The 23,525-nt window shown below is 42.8% G+C and overlaps 2 protein-coding genes across 7 annotated transcripts in view; both read right to left on the reverse strand.

Annotated features, from left to right (window-relative positions):
- LOC118287936 (ras-related protein Rab-26) overlaps positions 1-4,596 on the reverse strand; it is a 62,973-nt gene extending 58,377 nt beyond the window's left edge. Inside the window, exons 1-2 of one of the 6 annotated variants that reach the window (XM_035613590.2) lie at positions 3,502-4,596; positions 452-643 (exon numbers count right to left, since the gene is read on the reverse strand). In XM_035613590.2, coding sequence (XP_035469483.1) covers positions 452-631 — 180 coding nt within the window. In that variant the 5' untranslated portion in view covers positions 632-643; positions 3,502-4,596. Of the gene's footprint in view, positions 1-451; positions 1,166-3,501 lie in introns of those variants that run through there. The other 5 variants (XR_004785767.2, XR_004785766.2, XM_047327718.1 and 2 more) reach the window with 5 other exon arrangements.
- A 139-nt stretch (positions 4,597-4,735) lies between these two features.
- Positions 4,736-23,375, reverse strand: lmf1 (lipase maturation factor 1). The gene is made up of 11 exons (XM_035613580.2): positions 23,124-23,375; positions 21,757-22,066; positions 21,015-21,025; positions 19,406-19,554; positions 13,096-13,161; positions 9,907-10,074; positions 9,316-9,496; positions 7,089-7,242; positions 6,660-6,843; positions 6,155-6,267; positions 4,736-5,604 (listed from the first exon to the last, which is right to left on the reverse strand). The coding sequence occupies exons 1-11, from the start codon at positions 23,338-23,340 to the stop codon at positions 5,418-5,420; spliced, it is 1,740 nt and encodes a 579-aa protein (XP_035469473.1). The 5' UTR covers positions 23,341-23,375; the 3' UTR covers positions 4,736-5,417.
- Positions 23,376-23,525: the final 150 nt, after the last annotated feature.

Genomic DNA, 23,525 nt, shown 5'->3' on the forward strand with positions numbered 1-23,525 from the left:
TTGATAATGGAACACTCGGTCAAATTCTAACTTTCTTAATCAAAAGAAAAATAAAAAAATCTAAATCATAAAATAGGCAAACTCTTATTCGAAAAAACAGTATTTGACTTTAGGTCTAATGTATGAGATAGCATGTCAAGTTTTAACTCGCATGCTCATCTTACATACATATATTACATACATACTTACATGTGTAAGATAATACGCCAAACTTTGTTTCTGCAAAAATGGATTTCCATTCAGACTTTCATCGCAAGTCACTTGACAACGTGTCTGCATCCTTAACTTTATGCACCCACAGGTAGACAAATGCAGCTTCGCTGCGTTTTAGGTGCTTAAGCAGCAGCCATCGCACCTGTGGCGCTTTACCGGCTGCTCCATTGAAAACACGCTCCCAACCTCCATTGGCGCGTCTTCACGCAGTAACGTGGAGCCTGACCACCCAGCTCACCTTGAAGGCGATGTCGTAAAACTCCCCGCTGTTGCTGATGGACGGTCTGCTGGGATACACCAGTCCGGAGGACGGGGCGGCCGCGGCGGCCAGACCTCTGCCCGTCCTCGCGCTGCTGCTCGGCGACGCCTTGGGGCTCTTGGAGCCCCCTTTGCCTTTCACTGCCTTCTTCCTGGACATGGCTCCGATTGCCTGTTTACCTCCGGGCGGTGAAGAGAGAGGAGGGAGAGGAGGAGGAGGACAAGTAGATGAGATGGCTCTCCTGACAGTCTTCGATACTTTTCCGCGTTGATTTGCGCGACAGGGCGAAGGAAGTTCACCTGTGCGTAAAAACCATGATTGTGCGTGAAAGCGTAAATCTGTCACGGTTTCGCAAGAGGAGGAAAAAAAGTGACTATGGGAGCGAGACAGCTGTTGTCCCGGTGGTGCAGCTGGATGAATGTGAGGTCTACTGGTTTCACGATGTAAACAGCTCCTCTCCTCCCTCGCTCGTGTTGTGGTGTCGGGCGCGCGCGGAGGCAGAGGCATGGTCGTTACGGCGCGTTTATACGCAAATTCCACCCTAAAACAGAAATGACATTTGACTTGCCCAGTGGCCCCTCTAAAAAACAAAAGCCGCCTCACAAAGCTGGAAACTACAGTTGGTATAGTGGCATGTTTCGACAATGATCAAAAAAGATTGGACTTCAGTTAGTTTTGAATACACCATCCAAATGAAATAGGCTACAAACATGTCAGATTGGAATCGATGTCCATCGCCAAATCAGCTCTCATTCTCAACATGATGCACAACTAATCCATCGGCCCATTACATAATGTAAATCTCGTTAGATTTACGCTGTAGAAATAACATTTAAATTCCTATTTTAGGAGGTTTTTTTCCCGTGTAAAGGTGCAGCTTGGGTGGCACTGGCTCATATTCAGACGCGTGTGACTGCTTGTGATGGGAAACATTTTCTCCACAGACACCTTCACATTCGAGGTTGCATCAACTATGCCAACACTGAACTCCCCCAAATATTATCACGCACCTCCTTCTGGTCTGGGACATGTATGGCAGCAGGCAGAGCTGTAGAATGTGGCACTTTAATGTGACCCGCAGGTGCATGATTTACATAAAGGGATTTTGGATAATGTGATTTTATATGTGTTTCTTCCCGATGCTTTTTAATATTTTATGTAAAGCACTTTGAATTGCCTTGATGTTGAAATGTGCTATACAAATAAACTTGCCTTGTCTAAGCGGTGCTACAGGAACTGTTGGAGAGGGAAGAGGAAGGTGGGACAGGGGCCATTAAAATAACACATTTTAAGTGTCACACGTGACGTGCTTGGGTTTTTTCGTTGGCACAGTCGTGTCCATGTGTAGCCCGGACAGTAGCCTAACTGCTAAAAAAGGTTTCAGTCCATAAGTTTATTAGTTATCCTGCTGACAGACAGACAAACCGAACCGACCACATAACCTCCTTGGTGGAGGTAAAAAGGTAGGGAAAGGCCCCATTTTGTATTTTGTATAGACATTTTAATAATGGTTATTGTATTTCCTCCACTGTGATGATACATAGTCTGTAAAGCATGTGACATAACCATGATCTGTCCACTGTTACTCACTTGCTGGGATGTAAACTGCGTATGTCCTATTGTAGGCTGTGTCCTCTGGGGAAGATTCACTAAACCTATTTTTTTCTGTCCACGTTAATCTATAATCTCCCTTAAATAGAAACGTTCACAACCGAGAGGTGCCCAGTACAACCAGCACGTGCCAGACATCTAAGTAACCCCTTCCATTGATGCATCTCTGGATGTGATTCACTCACTCTTCTCTGCCCAGACTTCCTCAGCAGGGAATTGTACCAACAACCCATATCCCTTTTGGTCAAAGACCATCACTGCCACCCCCCCAGTTTAATATTATATCACAGGACGACCGGGGGGGAAATGCCAAGAGCCAAACCGGAGCTGTGGAGATGAGAGCAAAACACGTCTCTGCTGGCCGTTACACAATCAAGTACACAAGAAAAAAAAGAAAGAAGATGCATCATGCAATCTCTATGTTAACAGTCACACTGCATGAAAGGCAGGGAAAACGTTTCTGCTGGGAGATTTATTTGTCGGTCCAGAGGAAGCGACATGGATGTAGATGCGTTTGATGAGGAGACCATTAAAAACAGCCATGCTGTGCGAGTGGTGCATTGTCAAAACCAATGAGCTGCGAACAACGGGAGCACAAACACCATCCAGCAGTACAGTAATAATACAGTTCCTATCTACAGCCACACTGACGGGTCTTTTCTTTATCCTCCGCCTACAGTCCACACCAGAATGTGTTTGGACAGTTTTACAATTTCTTTTTTTGGGGTTTCTTCAGTCTTTGTGCAGCAAAGCACATTTGACTCAGGATAAAGTCATGGAAAACACGTTGCAGTGCCACATCTTTAATGTGTTGATGATATAACTCTTTTACCATCACACTGACAAAAGTTTAAAAGGTTCTCAGTTTGATTGAGAATATTGGGTTGGGTGGATAAACATCCAGCAAATTGTTGGGAAGTATATAGCCAGTGTGGAATGTTTATGCAGTGACAGAGCCACAAACAGGGCGAGGGTCATTGTGGGTGATGAGCAGCATCAACTCGCCTCCTCATTTCCAAACAAAAAAACAAAAGAATGTCCTTTATCCCACAAGCTGTGAAAAAAAAAGGATGTCCAGCAGGGTTGGACAAAATGTCTATACCTGTCATTCTACAACCTATTCAAGGTGCAATGTAAATGTCGGTTATGTCTGTAGATGTGTTTGTTATGTTGGTTTGTGGAAAATGCAAACCAAAGTATCTATCCATCTATCAATATTCCACCACTTTAACCGGAAAAAGCTCTTTGGTTTCTTCGGCCGTACTGTATGTTTGGGATTGTCGTCCTGCTGAATGATGAAATGTCACCGTTGACTTCTGATGCATTTAGGCTGAATCTGAACACACAGAAGGCTCATGTTGCTTCTTTCAACTGAAGCGCAAAATCATCAGTAAGTGCCAGAGTGCCGTGTTCTGTACCTGTGTAGATTGTGTAGAGTCATTATCAGCAGCAGGGTCGGCAGGAGGCAGTCGGTGTAGTGGACGGAGGGATCACGAAGTGCATGACAGTGCTGGAGTTCACCTCTAAAATAAAGCTAGAGGAATGACATGTGGATATTGTACACCAGGACTGGATATTTTGGCGGAAAATTACATATCTTCAACATGTTAAAAAAAAAAGCTTTTTGTACGATATGCATTTGCTTTCGCGTTTTAGTTGTATAGAGATTAGATTTTTTTGTGATACTGCATCACTTCAAACTATATTTTGGCTTTATTCTGGGGAGAAGGACATGCCAGGGAGGAAGAGTATAAGATGCAAGCAAGGTGGAAATACATTTGTCAGCATGTCTTCACAAATATGGCGTTGCACAAACAGAAACAAATCACTTTAGTCTTCTTTTTATCAACAGAGGCAGATGGTTTGTTGTGCTCAACGCTCACGTGGCGGCTGCTGGATCTTCAAAAGATCACAGTCTCACATGGATAGGTTCATAACTGTCTCGCTCGCTTTGTAGTATATGAGCCATCAAAAAGGAGACGGGGAAGCAAACCCGGGATGAATGTATGCTTGAGATGCACGACGCGTTCTGAATGAGGAAGTGTTTCATGCAGCTCTTTTGACAAATGTCTTCATCAGATGTGGGTGAATCCAAGAACAGCCTCAGTCAATCAAATCCAACGACATACACAAGTCAGAGAAGATTTTGATCAATTAAGTAGAAAATCAGGAGTCGAAATTCATTTTGCAGCCACATTATTGTGGAAAAAAAAGTCCAACTGTGACATAAGGGAGAGAGAGAAATCTGAACCAGTTGTTCAGAGCCCGGCTGATGGGTTTAGCCAGGCTGGCTCCACAGATACACACACTTAGGTGCGCAAACACTGAAAAGGGGATTTCTGTATAATATGTCACCTTTAAATCCAGATGGCATCTATTAACTGATGAACAGCTCCCCATACTGACAGCTCTCTGTTATTACAACTCTTAGGGACACCAAGAAACACAAGCTCGTGCTCAGCTACTGGCCGCTGCCTCTTTCGCATCACGGGGCACTTTTGTCTCTCCTAACACAATCATAATCTTATGGTTATGGTCTAGCCCACTGGGATATTTACCAAACTGCCACATGGTCTTGACACATTTAGTGTATGGAATGTGTATGTGTTTTCTGTTGCTGAATGTGGAATATTGGTTAAAAAAAGAGACCTATTTGGATCTGGAGCAGGCATTTATTAATCTTGTAAGAGGAGGGCTGTATGTGAGGCTAAAAAAAAGTGATTTCACAGGCCAGTGATGCAGTATTAATTCAGCCGTGATAAATCTGTTGCTGAGGCTGTTCATATGTCCCATATGTCCTTTCTCCTTACACTTTGCAGCTTTAAACAGAATAATAAACGGGGTCAATATTTACAGGCATCATTTAGTAAATACGGGGGAAAATATCTCTATTCAACAGTCCGGCTTTCCACTTTTTTCATCTTGGGTTAGGGTTAACCAGTTTAACTCAGTTTATTTATTTTTTTTAATCCACCTGATTCAGTCGCCTGCCTGTGCTCGTTCTGACAACAGTCAAATCCCAGATATCAAATTCCAGCGCCATCTACTCTTTGATTATCACGTAACTGACAGTCATGATTATATTAATAATGATCACTAGATTCAATCTTAAAAAATCATCACGTTGTTTGAGGGGGGAAATGTCAGGATGTTTTAATTTCAGAAAACATTTTATTGAGCAGTTCTCAATGACAAACTCAAAAATCGTCCTTGGATTTTCCCTGGTAACAGTTATTGATCTCCAGCAGAGTTGTGCTGAAACTGACCTCTTTCAGACACCAGCTGGTGTCGTCCTCGGATTCCCTTTAAGGTGCCGTTGGGATAGGTTGTGTCTTTAACTCCTGTATGGTGGTATATGTGGGTGTGGCCAGTTCCTGGACTGGAAGTAGCCCCTGAGTCCTTCCAGGTCCAGTGGAGGGAAGTAGGCTCCGATGCGTCTCCTCAGCCACCACTTCCCCTGCGCTGCGCTGTCGCTGCCTGGCTGGGTGAACTTGTACCTGAAATGTTCCCCTCGCACCCACCTTATAGGGAGGAGGATACACAATGAGAAAACATACTTAATCTGTCACTTTTCATATCGGCATGTATAGTTATACCATAGTGACAGTGTCTGCTGAACCTGCTCAACCTTTTGGCAGCAATAAATACCAGTAAACCTTGGGCTTGCACAAAAAAATCAGTAGGGGTAAATCACATGTTTCAAAATGTTCCTCTATGTGTTAAAAGTCAAATCTGCCAAGGTTTTGGTTAAGAGAAAGACAATACTTTCTCTTTGCTTCACTAGAGGGCGCTACAGGACAGACAATAATTTATTAATTAATAATTTGATTGATCCATGCCTTCTACTTCACTGACAGACTGAGCAGTAAGAGATAAATTATGTGTTATTTCAGGAAACAACAGCGGAGTTAGGGGGGTATTCTTCACGATAAGAGCGTTTTAAAGTAGGAAGTGTCGAGGCTGCAACAGAAAATGCTTCATGCTGATAAAAGCCCTGAGATCAAAGCAGAGGATAGAGATCACAAGGTGGAAAGTGTGTGCTCTGAACATTGCTGCGCTCTCTGTGGTCACCTGGGGGGGTCTCTGTCTTGGAAGGGGTTGTGGTCGAGTAGGGAGAGGAGGGTGCTGTCGTTGGAGAGCAGACGTCCTGCTATGTGAATCACCCACTCACTCTGCTCATAGGTCTGCACAAAGAGAGAAGCACGATTGGAAAGAGGGAGAGGTATGACAAGGCAAACAGACCTACATACAGTGAACAGAAACACGCACACAAAGAGCTGAAAAGATGAACAGATGGAGGCTGAAATAGAGACAGACTATACTCAGTGTCATACTGAGATGAGATGAGATGAGTAAGCACATGGAACTACAGCTCCTTAGTGTCTACACACAGTGGGTGAACACTTGAGGCAGCATGCTGAAGCTGTTCCACTAATACGATTAAATTCAGGTGGAAATACTTGAATTTATTACATTCTGAACTGCAAATATCAAATGCTAACATGCTAGTAACACGTTTGGTCTTTACCCCCCCCCCCCCCCCCCACACACACACACAAAGTTAAGGTGTACGTGCCTGGAAGGCAGCAAACCACATGAGCCAGTCCAGTCGGTAATGATACGGTGATAGGAGACATGGTCGGCGATAAACGTCCCCTGGCTTACACAGGAACTGGTATTCCTCCCAAACCGCATCCGGGTCCTTGGGATCAGGACTCAGGGTGCCCTGGAAAATCACCTCGGTACGTTCCTTTGTGATGCTGGGAGTGGGTAGATTATAGTGGGTACAAAGGGTTTGGAAAACAAGACTAAATAGTTATTAAAACTGTAAGAAAATAAATAACTGTGAACATTTTTCTAAATTCTAATTATTATATTATATTATAATATTATAATAAACAAAACTTGCACCAATGACTTCAGACAAGGTATTTTTGGTCATTCACACAACTGCTTTCAACTGCTTCAAGAAAGCGATTGCGACCCCAGTGATCCCTGACTGTACCTGCCAAAGGCCCCGTAGGTGTTGACGATGCGCAGTGGGTCAAAGGACGTGTTCATCACCTGCCTGGAGCTCAACAGGTTCATCACCACTGGGACGCTCAGGCAGCCAATCAGGATGCCCAAACAAATGTTCACCACCCGTCGAATCAACATGCCTGAGAGAGAAGCCACGCAGAATGAAAAACAGCAGGGAAAATTTGCTTCATCAGGCTCCATTACATCTTAATATTCTGACCGGAGGGACATTGGACACACTTTTTGGGTTTGTTTGTGTTTTTACAGATCAGCTCCAGACTGTCTTTCCATCCATTACACACATTATCTACGATGCTCTTAGGACAAATTTGAGAAAATTGCAGGGAAGCATGGCAATGCTCCCTTTCAGCATTAAGGAGGCTGCTACAGCAGCAAGTTTTACCTGCTAAATTCTGTTGTCTTTTAGAGAAACAACTCATCTCACAGCGGAGCTGTATATTCTTGGATTTCGAAATGAAACTGAGGGGCTCAATGGAAAAATGTAATTGGAGTTTGAATCAAGGTATACTGGTTGCTAGTGTTAGTGCTACTAATAATGTCCCCTTCAGTATTCACTTTTTAAAATAGCAAATGCAGTTTGGCTCATCTGAGCACCCATGGGTGTGTTGAGGTCAAGTGGCAAGCAGTATGTGAACTTCCGTTTTGAAGCCTTTAGTTTCACATTTTGACCAGCGCCATCTTATTTTTCTTCAACCGGGTGTAGGAGTGGGGGGCGGGTCAGACTGCGAGCTCATTCACTGTGTGCCCACCTACATGCATCCTGATTGGAGCTGTCAATCATGCCGTGTCCGCACTCCAATGTATACAGTACTTTATCATCTATTTGACTCTAAATGGGACCATCATTTACTAAATGAACATCATAAGATCTAGAGATTGAGGCCATATACTCCTCAGGAAAATGTTAACTGACATTATAGATCAAGAGAGCTGAGTCATTTTCTCACAGACTTCTGTAGAAACTGACTTCTTATTGCAACCAGTGAGTCGCCCTTTGCTGGTGATTCCAGAGAATACAGGCTTCAGGCACTTCCAGATTGGCTTCATTATCCGAACCCGGTGACTACGTCCATTTATATATACAGTCTATGGTTGAGGTGTGGTCAGACACATTGTTGGTGCATTGTAATCTTGAGAAAGTGGGAAGCAACAAACTAACTCACTAACTAACAGTCTGCAGTATTTCACTGTCATTTTAGGGGCACATTATCAAGATATTACTATTGTGCTTACATAAATAGGTGCAAAATGTGCGTATACTCTGTAACACAAATGATCAGCACAAACACTTTCACTCTCACATGATCAGATCTGCTTCCTCTGAAGAGAGGTGATCTTACATCCTGGTAAATCTGACAATATAATAGCAATCCACTAAGTAGCAAAGTGAATGGAAGATGGGATTCTGATTGGTCTATTCACAGCAATTATTAATCTAGAGACTACGCACGACCCTTTTGAAACATGCATCAGGCACAGCGGCATTTTTGTCCGCCCTTAAACTAGAAAAGTAGATTTGGACACGGACTAAATGCACGTACGCCATGCACTTTAAACCATGCACTAAGATCGTTAAAATAAAGCTCTGTGTGTGTGTGTGTGTGTGTGTGTGTGTGTGTGTGTGTGTGTGTGTGTGTGTGTGTGTGTGTGTGTGTGTGTGTGTGTGTGACCACTATAACACTTCCTCAGTGGAAAGTTGGGCCTGTTAGATCATGGGGCGGCTGGTATTGACAAACGCAGGCCGAGTCTGCGTCAGTTCCGTCCTACCTGTGCCTGCCTGCTTCTCCCGTGCATGGTAAAGACATCAAGCACAGTCCACTTCAAACTTTTTACACAGAGACAGACTTTCTGGGTCTGTTCAAATGATTAAAACATGCTCACACTAAAAAGGTACAAGCCTATTTTATACTCAGCATCCTCCAACAAATTAAAGACATTAATGGGTCCAATGAGACCAATTACTGAGGGGCCACTCTCACTCTTTTACGACATTTTAAACAGCCTGTACTGTAAAAGATGTAAACTACATCACATTAAATTCCAATAAACTATATGTCATACTTTTCCCAGCTACTCAACTGTCCAAGTGCTAATCCCTTTTCTTCCCATAATTCCCTCTCCAACATGACTGGATCCTCTACCTACTCAGACTATTGAAAGTAATACCAATGTTATATCTGTAATTGAAATACCTTTGGTGGGGTTGGAGGTACGTCCAGCTGCCTCCTCATTCTGTATCTCCAGCACAGCCTTCTTGGCTCCGCCTCCAGAGCGAAACAAGAAGCCGAGGGATGCGTCGTCAAAACAGGCCAGACTGGGAACGATGGTGAGCCAGTTGAGGAAACTGAGGTTCCCACTCACTATCAGTACCACCTGAAGCAATGAGAGAAGACACACAGTTGGTACAGTTAGTAGAGTGAGGAACCTACATAATAAGTAGTGGAATGAGGGTGTTGATTTATTTCAGTATGACAAGGCATCCTCAGGAATCATGAGTAATGTGCAAAGACTGAATATAAAGATGGACAACATCACGGCTCCCAAAAGTGAAGCCAAATCATCTTTATCGCCGTCTGGAGGTTGGCTGCAGCATAGGTCGTAAACCCCGCCTCCTCCATGTTAGCAGATGACACATGGACCAAACTAAAAAGTACACGATAAAGGGCTCTTTACTATACAGAATGATATTAAACTCCAGCTATTCGCACATTGCTGTTTTGACTGAGTTAGAATGACACTGAGTTTTTGAATAATAAATCTTGTGGGTCGGTGAATGGCATTACCTGGAACAGGATCTGGATTGCTCCGTTGACCATGCACATCCGCCTGCCCAGGAAGGCGAAGAGGGGGACGACGAGCTCGATGAAGTGGTTGGACAGTGTCTCGAAGCGATGGACCCACCATGGGGAGTGGTGCATGTAGTAGGACATGGGGTTGGGAACTGGCTGGGTCTGGAAAGAAGTACAGGGGCAGAGGTTGAGGAGGAAAACGGGTGGAGCTGAATCTTTTGAAGTCAGTGTTATGTTGCAGGACATGTGCTAGAGGAATTCAAGAAATTTAATGAATGGGTTTTTCCAGATTTTCTGCACAGAGAAAAACTATATCGTATCAAGTTAGATTATGGGCCCTTAGGCAAGGCCCTTAATGCTACCTGCCTCAATGATTTTAAGTCACTTTGGACAAAAACGTCAGCAAAATGAATAATGTAATTATGTCCAGTCTCTCCTCTATTCTAGCACTTTTAGCAAAGCATAGTTTCTGCTGCTCAGGTTGAATGTTTCCTCTGCTTTGCTTTGGCACTAAACTCTTGTCTCAGCCCAGGGCGGAGAGCAATTTATGATGCCACACCTTCCATGTGTAAATAAAGAAGTAACTTTATTTAAATGAAAGCAAGCAACCCCCCCCCCCCCCCCCCCCCCCCCCCCCCACACACACACACACAGGTTCTATACAGAGCTGTGCAGTGTTTGTATGTGTGTATGTTTAAGTGTGTATGTGGCACGCAAACCATGTAATGGCTGAACGTGCAAACAGCATCAGGTGAGGTGGTGGAAAATAAATATAGCACAGAAATAGGTGAGATAAAAAAAAGGAAGAGCCTGTTGGCACGCCAATCTGTAGTCTCATTATTTTTATGGAATGGAAGAAGGAAAAAACGCAGGTGGGTGAATGACCTATAGCTAACCAAATCACCCCTGGAAATCCAATGGCAATGAGCCTGCAACCTCAGACAACCAAACAACCCCACCTGGCCTGCAAATTAGCTGCGTTACAACAAACAAACCAAAGCAAACAGAACGCCAACTGCCGAAACACACCTACTCAGCCCCCTGAGAGCAGTCAGGTGATCTGCAGTTTCTCTGCAGGTATGAAAGGCAGCAGTGTGTCAGAGGGGGTTAACATGGCCTCACCTGGCGCCAGAGGCTTTCTGTGTGTGTGTGTGTGTGTGCGTGCGTGCGCAACCCATAACGCCGTTGACAGTTGATATTGGAGCAGGTCAACCGACCCAGCATGGAAAACAGTTCATTAAGTACAGTTTGTCGGGTGGCAGCACGGTTTCTGATACACTCCATTCAATTACATATTAAACAGGACAAAAAAGCTGTCACCACGTATGTGTCCCATTTCAAAGTTGAATTCAGATTTAATAAAAAAACGAAACAATATGCCAGTACTGGAGACCAAGCTAGTGCTCAATCGAAAGCAAACCGGTCCTCTCCTCACACCCCTCCCTAAGGCTTGGCCCTGCCCGTGGAGGTGGCAAGCCTTTGAGTTGTCCTGCAGCGTATAGCTTGAATTCTCGGTGCAAGAGGAGCAGCAGACCAGAAGCACGATGACTGACCCCCACGAGCTCTGACTTAGACCTCCTGAGAGCGGTTAAATGGACGGGACTCTCTCAGAAACTTTAGAAGGGCACCTCTCCACATTAAAATATGTTGGATATGAGATATGGAGCTTATTTAACAAAAAAATATGTCAATGAGACCTTCTTGCTTCCGTCCCTGTGGCTCAGCAGCTAACTCCAGGAAAAACGAAACGGGAAATGTCGTGAAACAGTCGCACAGTAGAGAAGAATCATGAAGTCTGTGAACACAGTAACGTCACAGGACAAAATCGGTTGGGAACATTTGACATTAGCCTGCGTGTATTGGATTCTACAAGGATGCCTTTTATTATGAAACCCTTTAATTCAGCGTATTCATAGCGTTATCTTTCTTCAGACTCTCAACACAGCAGGTCTCATAAATTCTTAACTGTGGCCCATGTTGAACATATTTTTCCGACCAAAATGGAAGTGCTAAGACCTTCAATTCATATTCAAGGTATATTATTCCTCATTTACCTCCATATATCCCAACCATTATATTCCCAAACTTCAACAGCTATCCAGTCCAACAGGAGCCAGTGTATTACAGTGTGTAAGGCATTCCCATTATATTTCCGACTGTTAGATTATCTATATTTTATTCTTGATGTGTGTCAGTGCCTGTCATCCAGTTCCATAGGAGGCGGTGTATTCCTGTCTGTGTTAATTACGGATGATGGCCCTCCTCCCTCTGCGGCTGGCCAACACAGAGCAGTTTGGGTCAGAGCAGTTGAGCGGCCCACAGGGGAAAAACAAACACTGGATTTGCACAACCTCACGCTCTGTGCAAGAGGCTGATTTATTGAAACCCCTCCACAGCGGTTACTGTAATGTGCTGCCCCGGTGTGGTTAGGCTGATGGGAGTTCATTGCTGTCTTGTCATGAGTAAGCAGGCAAAGCAAGGTTTTCGCATATCTGGATCAGTGTCGGATGTTCAGAATGTGAAGGAAAGCGGGCCTTTGGGAAATTTAGAAACCAGTATTTCAGAGAATTTGTCTTTATTTTTGCTGGTTACGCAGCCTCAGGAATAAACTACAATAATACAGTACTGCAACAAGTGTCATGTGAACCTGTGATTTGGAAGCTTTGCTGAAATCTCTGCTTCTCAAGAGTTCATTGATGTGGCGCGGCGGCTCTTCCCAGAAGTCAGCAAACAGCTTCGGGATATTATGTTGAGAAAACCTGAGTCTCTCTTCTTTACTTTTCTTTGTGACGGTGTATGATCACCAACACACTTGCCCTTCACTTTAGTTGCATCTGGAAAAACAACATAATTTCTTGTGCACTAGAAGGTTTTTCCCAAGAAAGAAGATTCACGTACCAAATGTTTTGCACAGACAAAGCATTAATCATTATTCGTCTGTCTCAATATGTGAATAGTGCCGCTCACAGTGACAGACACAGAAAATTATGGCCTAACTGGGTCAACGGAGTTTATTAGTGACTTTAAGCTCATCATTTTGGATTTGTAGGCTAAAAACTTGACTGTTTGGTCTCATCAGTGTGACTATGCACTGTAACATGTTACCTCAATAGCATGACAGGGAGAAGAGAAACCCATAAGTGGAAAGATTCACATAGACACACAGACATAAGACGCACGCACCTCGTAGTGGTAGTCCATGCAGGTGAGGTCTCCCCAGCATTTGTCCCCTCTGATTTTAATGAGACCCTGGAAAAGACAACAGAAAACATATACACATCTTTGAATGCAGGCACTACCTTTAGACATTACAGCAGCAACCATTTGTCCTACGAATCATGTAAAAATAAGCAACCATCAACAGTCCGTTAGAAAATCAGACTACATACTGCAGTCCTTTCAATCACATGCTAACTGATTGTCAAAGCAGTTGCCGATTTCTTTTCTTTCAATTGCCCTAATGGATTAATTGTTGCAGCTCAAAACAAATGCTAACTTGTTGCTGTGCAATAAACAGCAGACACATTAAGACACCTCTTTGTTCACTCGTGAACAATGTTGAATGAGTTTTCTGCAAGAATAAAAACAGGCAACAAAGATAAGGTTGTAGATAATAATAATTAAAGTATCAGATTGGGTCATCATTATCTTTGTGTGTGTGCGTGTAGTTGTCAGACTGCACAGCTGTGCTGAGATGAGCATGTTACAAAGCACATTACAAAGTGTAGAGACACACTTTCAGTATCAAATGTGGAAGAACAAATCCAATTAGCTTGCCGTCTGAACACATCATTAGCTTTTCTGACCTTCAGCGCTCTCAGTAACAGCTAACAGATGTGTGGCTCTGTCTCTCTCTAACACGTAAGCGCCGATGATCACTAATAAATCTAACTATGCAGGCTGTTGCCAACTGGACAGGAGCATTAAACCCTAACAATAAAATAAAAAATCCACAGGAAGATAGATAGAATTAGGATCGAGTGATACAACTATAATGTTTATACAAGCAGATTGAAAGTGAATGCACAAAAAGATAAATGAAATACTTATGTCCGAGTGTGTGTTCTCTTTATGGAAAAGAAAAATTTAAATACCAGAAAAATACAAGAATTAAAAGTAATGTGTCCACAGCCCTGTGCCTGTTTTTAACCCAGGAACATCCAAGACACGAGAATGTCAATACTGACACTTCAGCCCGTCATGTGGTTGGCATGGAATGTGGAATAAATCTGCCGCTAACCTCCCTAACCAGATTTTGAAAAACCAGGACATTTCATGCCGATTATTGGCTGCTGGCCGTTGAGATGCTGCGGCGGCAGAAGATGTTGCGGATAATCCAATTCAATCACGAGAACCCTGAAATGTCATCAATTCCAACCTGATATTCAGACCCCTGATATAAACGAGTGTGTCCAGGGTGCTGGGGAAATGATTTGTGAATTCAACAGGCTTTTCTTGATGAACACCACTTAGATTAAACTGAGAGTTGAGGCATATACAGCCTCTACACAATTATCTCTCAAAACTTAAATAACTTGTGTATGAAAAAATGTATGATATAAATGTAAGTTGTAATTTGTGGGCACCTTTCTACTCGTTTAAATGAAATAAACTAGAAAACTGGTGATTTCACCATCAATTTCATCACCAAAAAAAATACCATGACAATTTGGCATGTTATACAACCTTTTTTTTTTAAACGTTTTTCACAAACAGCTGAGGTTAAAGAAAGACCACAAGTCCTTTTCCCAGGTACACCAAGACTTTGACGAAAATGCATGTGACATGAGGTAAACCCCATCATTTCGAGTGCGAGGGATTGGCATGCAAAGGTTTACCCTGGATCCCAACAGTGAAAAGAGGGCTTTAAAAAAAGAAAGCAACAGGAACCATAGCAGCACCACCAGGGCGTCATTTATATAAGTGTTCCTGGGTTCAGTACTTTGAGAAATAAGGTTATGGATTTTTTTTCTGCATATATTTCTCACAAAAAGAAGCCAAATAAACATACCTGATGGATAAAGCATGTAAAGTAAATGGACAGTTTGGTGTCCTTCTCTAAAGACACAGCTGACAACACATTCTAATAACACTAGAAAGCCATGGTTCCCATTTTCCGGCCTGGCACTGAATTTACTGCATATTTTACACTTTGAATGTGACAATTAACTCAGCGACATATAATGTGTGCTACTCTTTAAACATGTGCCTCAGCATTTAATCAAACATAGTGCAAAGAGAGAGAACTTTCTATTTATACTTTATATATACTCTATACTCTTATTCATTTGGACCATTTCATAAAGCAGGCACAAAGTTTAGGGAGCCAAGTTCATTTTTTGCGCTTCAAAATAGAGAGGGAAAGATACCAAGAAGGGGAGTTAAGGGTTATTGGATAATAAGAGGTTTTGAAGTGTTTCAGAGGAATAAGTTTCAAAATACAGACGCAAATTGGCAAAAAAAAAAAGTGAAAGTGAAAAAAATCCAAACGCTCTCCCTACTTAGCCTGCCTCTCACACAGAGACAAGTCTCATGTTCAAACTAGCATTAGTGTTATCGTATGGTACAGTAAATAGTATTATGACTTCTGCTATTAACATAACAAATTAGTAGATAAAAAACATTTTTGCCAAATCTGAAGGGATTCTCTCAAAGCCTTGTTGTGTTCATGAGATCGTGAGAAGAACGGCCAGAGAGACAGACACCACAAAAACATAAAAATTAATACCAATTCGTTCATGTGGTTAGCAGTGTAGAAACTAACATGGACAAATTACAAGTTATAAGCGTACATGCAAACAAAATAGTGCAGCTGTTGTCAGGTGTGGTTTTCCATTTATGACCGTGTAAGGGCAACGGTGCCAAGTTAAAATAACATTAAACAAATTCTGGACCCATGATGAACGAAGATTCAGATAATATTTTAACATTTTGTTTAAATGTTTTATATAGGCAGGGTTTTTTTTTTTGCTCCTGGTGCGGCAAATGGTATTTAAACAGTAAACGGCTATCTTGTAAAGATCAGTGATCGGTCCATGTAAATGAGGTAGTACATCTCATCTCATCTCATCTTCAACCGCTTATCCGTGGTCGGGTCGCGGGGGCAGCAGCTTCAGTAGGGGGCCCCAAACTTCCCTTTCCCGGGCCACATTAACCAGGTCTGACTGGGGGATCCCGAGGCGTTCCCAGGCCAGTGTGGAGATATAATCTCTCCACCTAGTCCTGGGTCTACCCCGAGGTCTCTTCCCAGCTGAGGTAGTACAGGTTAAGAAAAAAAAAAAAAGACGTCATCATTAATATTTTGTTTGGGTCTTGCTGGAAAGAGCTAATGAGAATGAGCCATCGGAAGATGCAGGGCAAATTTGAACTTGGGAGAGAAGCCAACACCCTTGAAAATGATGGCAAACCATAGTGACATGGACAGATGGTGAAATACTGAGACACATGAACAAATCCTCTGGAATTTATCGCTCTGACTAGTCATCAAATGGCGAGATCACACCATTCGCCCTTAGAGGGCTGTGACTGAACTGATGTCGTCAGTAACCTCAGCACAACTGATTTGTCAAATGAGGAATAGGGGCTGGAAGGCTGCAAATCAAATCAGCAGGAAAAAGGGCAGCTTTTTTGTGCTGCGCTCATGTGAACATGACCAATTGTAGTCAAGAGTATTCATTGTTTATGAGGCATTAATATCAAATCAGTTGTGGTGTCGCCTGATTAACCCTCTCGCAGTCAGCTGCTAAAGCAAACAAGCTGCTGCAGCACCAATTTAAAAAGCCATCTGAGCATTTTATTGTCCCACCACAATGTGTATATCCAGATATTATATCGGGACACAAATAACAGCAATTAGTGTATTATTAAGCAGATATTTATATGTCGACACACTTGAGTGAAAGTGATCATAATGTGCGTCTTAGCAGAAGTTCTGTTGTTGGAGGCCACAAAAGTATGGACATTTACTCCCCACTACAGCAACAGCTAGTTAAACATAAAGAGGGAAGATGCAACATGAGTAGCAATCATATTAAATCATAACAGCACATTCCAAGTACGTAAGTCCTCACTGTCAACCGGTATGGGAAACTATTGCTTGCGCTCCCAGGACTACCAACTGTCCCCAAAGTCAGTTTTAATCTGCGGAAAAGGGCATTTAAGTACGCTGCTCCGGTGACTTGGACTAACTTACAAAAGGACCTAAAGCTCCAAGATCTGGTCTCATTGGAAACATTTAAAGTGATCTTGAATGATTTGGAAGCAGGCACTTATGGCTGTAGATGCTTTGAGTGTTGATTAATGTTGTTTCTCTGTTTAAATTGTTATATGTTTTTGTATTTGTCTGCAACAGTGCTGCTGCATGTCTTTGCCAGGACACTCTTGAAAAAAAGATTTTTAATCTCAAAGATGGCTGGACTCGTACACCTCCCCCTTACCACCTCATTTCCTATGACAGATTTGTCCTTTGAAATGCGCGCCAAGCTGCCTTGTCTTCACAGGCAGGAACTGTGTCGTGGCCACAGAGCCATGGTGAACCGCAGGCTGTCAGACAGATAAACGGAGGTGACCAGGGCGGATCAAACATCGAACTGAGGGACCGCGCCAGGGGCTGGACTTTACTCAGTGCTGGTGGAGTCTTTGCTCTGCTCCAACACTGCCCTATCAAACAATAAGAGCTATGTCACCATAATCTCATGTAAACTCTAATGATGCTCAGTACATATGCCACTTAAGCATTTGACAAAAACAAAAAGAATCTTAGTAGAGCTCAGAACTTAGCCAATTCATAATACTTCTTCCATTTACCAAGTGAAAGCCTATGTGACAGTTTGTTTCCTTTGTTTATTGTTCAGCATCTGGATGTGATTTCCTGACAAAATAGCATGTGAATTCTGTTTGGAAATCAACTTTTAAGTTCTGGATGTCTAACATTCTTGCCAGCGCTTAAATGCAGCATTGTTATAAATTACATAAAAATGAGAATCTCATTGTGAAAATCCCAGGTCTGGATCATCACCAAAATCTAATCAGATGCTCCCATTGTACCGTAGGCGAACTGTATTCAGGTATGTTTGTAACATTGAAATTGTTTGAACGCGGTCAGACAGGACAACACCACGACATTGTGCTAATGTCCTCGGAGGATACGGACCAACACAAAAACAAAGAACTCAAGGATTATCACAGAAGAAGCTGGAAGCACCAGACTTGTTTTTGCTTGATCGTGACTTAGCAATGAAACAATTATTCAGTTAGTTGCAGATGGATTTTTCTGTGTATCAGTTGAGGGAGCATAATTAAAAAGCAAATAGAGAAATAACCAAAATATTTCTAGTAACTTTTAATGTCTAAGGTTGTAATTACACAGAATCACCCGGCACAGTAAGTGCCTTAATACGTTTACTAATATTCTGTTTTCAAAATTGGATGAATATTCCTGATAACTTATTTGACTATGTTTTTTATTATGTCACGGGCCAATTTACTTCAATATTCAGCTCCAATAATTCTGTAACACGAAGTGCGTGCACTTCAAGCAGGGGACATTTCCAGCAGAACACTCCACATACTGTATCAGGGAATCATGTCAGTTGTTTTCAGTCGCGAACCCTTTTAGAGTGGACTAGAGCTGAGGTGCTGCCCTGTGTCGCAGCTCTCTTCATGGTCTTAATAGGAAAAACCCCACTGGGTTTGTGGTAGCTGCAGTGATTGTCAGATAAAACCCAGTCGGTGGTCTGAAATTCACCATGGAAACTGTCAAACAACCAGACATGTTGTTTAGCCGACCATATATTTAGGTTGGATTTCCAAATACTGGCAGGGTTTTATAGCAAAGCACAGCTCCAAGAGGAACGGTCTAAAATCAGGAGGACAAACACTGGAATATCCCTGGGAATTACTGTTGATAAATGGTTTAATTTCTTCACACTGGCATGCTGGAAATATTCAGGTGTGTCCGTGTGTGTGTGTGTGAGTGTGAGAGTGTGTGTGTGTGTGTGTGTATATCGAACGCGCCTTTCTGCTTGAATTTACAGTATCTGCTTCCTCCTGGACAGAAATATCCATGCTTGTGCAGGGTCTCCCCACAGAGAATGTGTTAGTCAAGGTGCTGCTGGCAGGACAGGGGTTTTTAGGAATGGTTGAGCCCCAGAGTTAATTCCTTTTCATTTGTTTTTAATAGTGTTTGACATGTTAAATAACGTCTACAAGAAGTTTGATGCAGCTGGAGAGCCAGCGGAAAGGGATCTGTTTGCAAAAGTATGAAGGAAAAGATTATCGAGCATTTAAAGTATTTTGTAATATTGGATAACAGAAGCTATGAAGCATTCAATCATATTTCTATGTTGTCAAACATTGGCTTGACATTTTTGGGGTTTCGCCAAAAATGATCTAACCACTCATTTGTGTTTTCTGAAAAGACAGTTGTGTCCTTCAAGTGCTCCACAGTGAGTTGAAGGATACATTATATATATTTGCAAAATGTTTTACTCACAGCTCCTAGCATGATGCGGACAATGAGCCATCTGAAGGTCCAGATGCAGATGAGGGAGGGGGGACAGTGGCGGGGGACCTGGGACAGAGTCCAAACCGGACACAGGAAAATGGCCAGAAAGCCCGTCTCCAACAGCTGGCTCTCCCAACCTGGAACATTAACTGTTAAGTTCTTCTTCTATTTTTAAGGTGCTGCTCGGGAATAAACAATGCTTTATGCTACAGGCTACACTCAGGTACAAAAGTGGTGCTTGAGAAGAAAACTTAGGGGATGAAAGATGGAAGATCCACAAGAACCTGGCTACGTCCAGCTTTCTTTCAATCAACGCTAACGCTTATAAGCAGTTGAGAACTGGAATTTTGATTACTCAAAGCTGCTTCCACTGAATCATGTAATATTAACGGTATACCTTGTTAGTTGATGACAGCATCAACTGAAAAGTCATTGAATCACCAAGATTAATGCATTCCTCCCGACGGGGAAATTGAGGTCTCATGGACATCTGTTCAATAGTTGTTGAGATATTTTAGTCTGGACCAAAGAAGTGGACCGACTGAACCACACACTAGCATTGCAATTCCTAGAACCACGCTAGCATGACCAAAAACAAATACAACATAATTTGATAATATTCAAGTAAGGTTGGTAAATGCAATATTGTAGCTTTGAATTCTTTAAAGAGGTTCAAGTGAGTGAACAGTGTCTGCCACTAATGCCCCAAGCAGCACAACCCCCGACCACCCCAGATTCTGGTTTGTAGTGTAGACTTGAGAACGACTGGAGGAGCTTAGTCTGCAGACTTGAAGCTGCACTGTCAGCCATATTGTGATAATAGGTCCAAATGTAAAGTGGGACTGAGGGAGAAAAACAAACAAAAAATGTTTTTTAAAAAGAGAAACGGGAGCCACAGCTCCTAACCACAGACATCAGCTTGGCGTCTCTGACTACAAAGTCTCATTAACCAGTCAGAGAGCTGCCACTGACCTCGCCACTAATCTGGGCCGGAGCCCTAACCTCCTATTTATACTTCCTTATTTTTTTTCCTCTCTGTCCTCCCTCTTCATTGTTGAATTCATGACAGTCGCCTGTGTTCACCAAGTTGGGAGGTAATGTACTGTATGTCAATAAACCATAATTCTGCCAGTGACAGTGGGTTTTAATCCAATAACTTGCTGTAAACAATCATGAGAAGGCCGGTGGTGAGATTTAGAAGCATAAGCATAGAGGTAATTGATGTGCAGTGCAATGCGTTATGCTTCAAGGATAAAACCAATGTGATTTTGTATTTATCTTTTCTTCTTTGGGATCAATTCCCAATGGTATCAAACCGAGTGGCCACCTCAACTTCCCTTGGATTTAATAATAGGACTGGATAGACATGTCCTTCTTTAAAAAATATGTTAATTTCTGCTTCAAAACGTCAGCTTGAAGTTTCTAAATGCATCAGACGTGTCAAAAAAGCTCAGTGTACAGTCAAGCTTAATTTGAGGGACTTTACCACGTGGGTTTCACCGTCCACTTCTTCTGTTTGACGAGAAGAATCATCCTGGATTCTGTTTCAAGATTGTAAACTACGAGTCATTTGGTGTGGGACATGAAGTTCACTTACCGAAGGAGTACCTAGAGAGATAGAGAAAGATGCATTCTTAATAATCATAGTAAACACACAAGATAGAAATATAAAATTGGCTTTTTTATTTTTATTAATAAAGTTATTCTTGGGTCGAGCCTCTCATGAAAATGTATATTTATTTATACCACTTAAAGCAACATTTCATATGATTATGGATATCATGTGTGAAAATATGGGCAAAGAAAAATATGAATCAAAGAAAAGCTCCATTCTTTAGAGTCTCTTATACAAATAAACATTTTGATACACGGAAGTAAGGGAGTCAAAAAACATCAGCAAGAATCAACTAAATTTGACAAAACTGATTTCTTTATTCTAAACTGCTTGAAGACCCTAGGACAAACATATAGTACCCATTTACCCATCCATCAGACGCATAATTATTAGCATTAATTTGCAGTTGTGTTTCTGTCTAAGAGAAGAATCTGAGTCCAATATTTACTCTGCTTTTAGCTCTGTTTTGGTCTCCACCTGCTCCTCAGATAAATGTCTGGCACTTAAGATAGTAAATGCTCAAAAGAGCTAATGGTCACTGAAGAGTCAGGTGGTAATTCACATTGTTAATCTATAACATATTTATGAGAGCACCTTAAAAAAAAGAGGCCTCATTTACATATGATCTCAGTTGTATTGTGAGCCTGTGTGTGTGTGTGTGTGTGTGTGTGTGTGTGTGTGTGTGTGTGTGTGTGTGTGCGTGCATGTGCCCTCCGGGACTCACCACAGCTGTCCCACGTTGACCAGCGAATGGTAAAGCACCCACAGCGTAACCATGACCACCATGTTGGCCATTCCCGTCACCAGCACAAATGCCGACAGGGCCATTCCCACCAGGGCGATGCCGTCCAGGTTGGCATCCATGTCGCCCCAGTCAAAGAACCAGAGGATGGACGGCGTGTACGCCAGGGCGGCCATGCCTATCTTCCCCCCCACGTAGCGCTTCACACTGTTGAGGTAGCCCTTGCAGGGCATCAGTCCGTGCTCACCAATCAGCTGCTTGTTCTGGTTGTGGGCGACGCTGAATGCCACCACTATCCAAGAAAAGAGCCAAAACAAGGCGTGATGGAGATTTACAACTGACAACAACTTACATTCATTTAATTTTGCAGACGCTTTTGTCCAAAGCAATTTACAATCATCGAGGCAGGTAGCATTAAGGGCCTTGCCTTAGGGCCAAAACTGGGATGACCTGGAATCGAACCCCGACTTTCTGTACTCAGTCAGCGGTGTAACCCACTAAGCTGTACCAGCTACTACAGACATTTCTCACAGCGGCCATTTTGAACTTGTAACAGCAGGTAAACACAGGTGTTACTAATACCACCGGCGACGGGATTAGTTACACCTGTGTTTACCCGCTGTTTAATGTTCAAAATGGCCGCTGTCACTGTCATACACGAATGGGCGAATGTATGAACATACACTGTCCACGTTTAAATCATTGCTAAAGACTCACTTCTTCTCACTGGCTTTCAATTCGACTTGATTTACATATGCTATTGTGCAATATTTGAATTCTCAGATATTTGATGATATCAGTCGGCTCCTAAACACATCGGCCGATACCGATACGTCTGCAGAAAGGCTAATATCGGCCGATATTATCGGCCAACCCATAAGTCGGTCGGGCTCTAGTTTTGAACGTGTTGTACGAACTAACTTTGACCTCACATTTTTTATTTAAATTATAAGCGTTACAATGGTGTCTTTATCACTCTTTATTTTGAACAAGTAAGGAGAATCTTAATGACTTAGCAGTTTATGAGAATTCAACAAAGTGAGAGGCTGTGTGTGTGTGTGTGTGTGTGTGTGTGTGTGTGTGTTTGTCTGTGTGTGTGTGTGTGTGTGTGTGTGTGTGTGTGTGTGTGTGTGGGTGTGTGTGTGGGTGTGTGTGTGTGTGTGCAGCTCCCACACTGGTGAACTTGTGTCATTTTAAACAGACGTGACTTCATTTAGGAAAACAATATCATCCGAGGACAATATATAAGTTGAAAGGAATGTTCCACACAACGCCCGCGTCTCCACATGTAGTGTCAGTGACTTGTGGGGCAAAGTGGTTTTCCCGTTCCACGAGCTCCGCACACTTACAGTAAATAAAGGCGACGGAGCGCAGCAGCACGACGCGGCTGAGCCAGTAGGTCCCGGTCTGCAGCGACTCGAGTCCGGCTTGTGTGTCCGAGGCTCCGCCCGCAGTGTCGGCTCCATGTTCCCCGCCGCTGTCAGAGGACTCTGTCTCCGGCTGTCTCCTGCCGTCGAGACGTCTCCTCCTCACGCGGCTCTCCGGACTCTCACCGCGAGCCGCCATGTTCACGGTGCTTCCGGGTCATGTGACCAAATGGACGCGGAAGTGAATCAGTCTAATATAACGAATAATGTAAAACTGAGGATTATGATTATTCCTATAACTATTGCTATGTTGCTGTTGTTGACAGTATTATTTGTATTGCTATTGTTTTGTTATTATCATCAGCCATGTTTCACATAAAGAAT

Source organism: Scophthalmus maximus, chromosome 16 (genome assembly GCF_022379125.1).
Source record: "Scophthalmus maximus strain ysfricsl-2021 chromosome 16, ASM2237912v1, whole genome shotgun sequence".
NCBI classification, from domain to species: Eukaryota; Metazoa; Chordata; class Actinopteri; order Pleuronectiformes; family Scophthalmidae; genus Scophthalmus; species Scophthalmus maximus.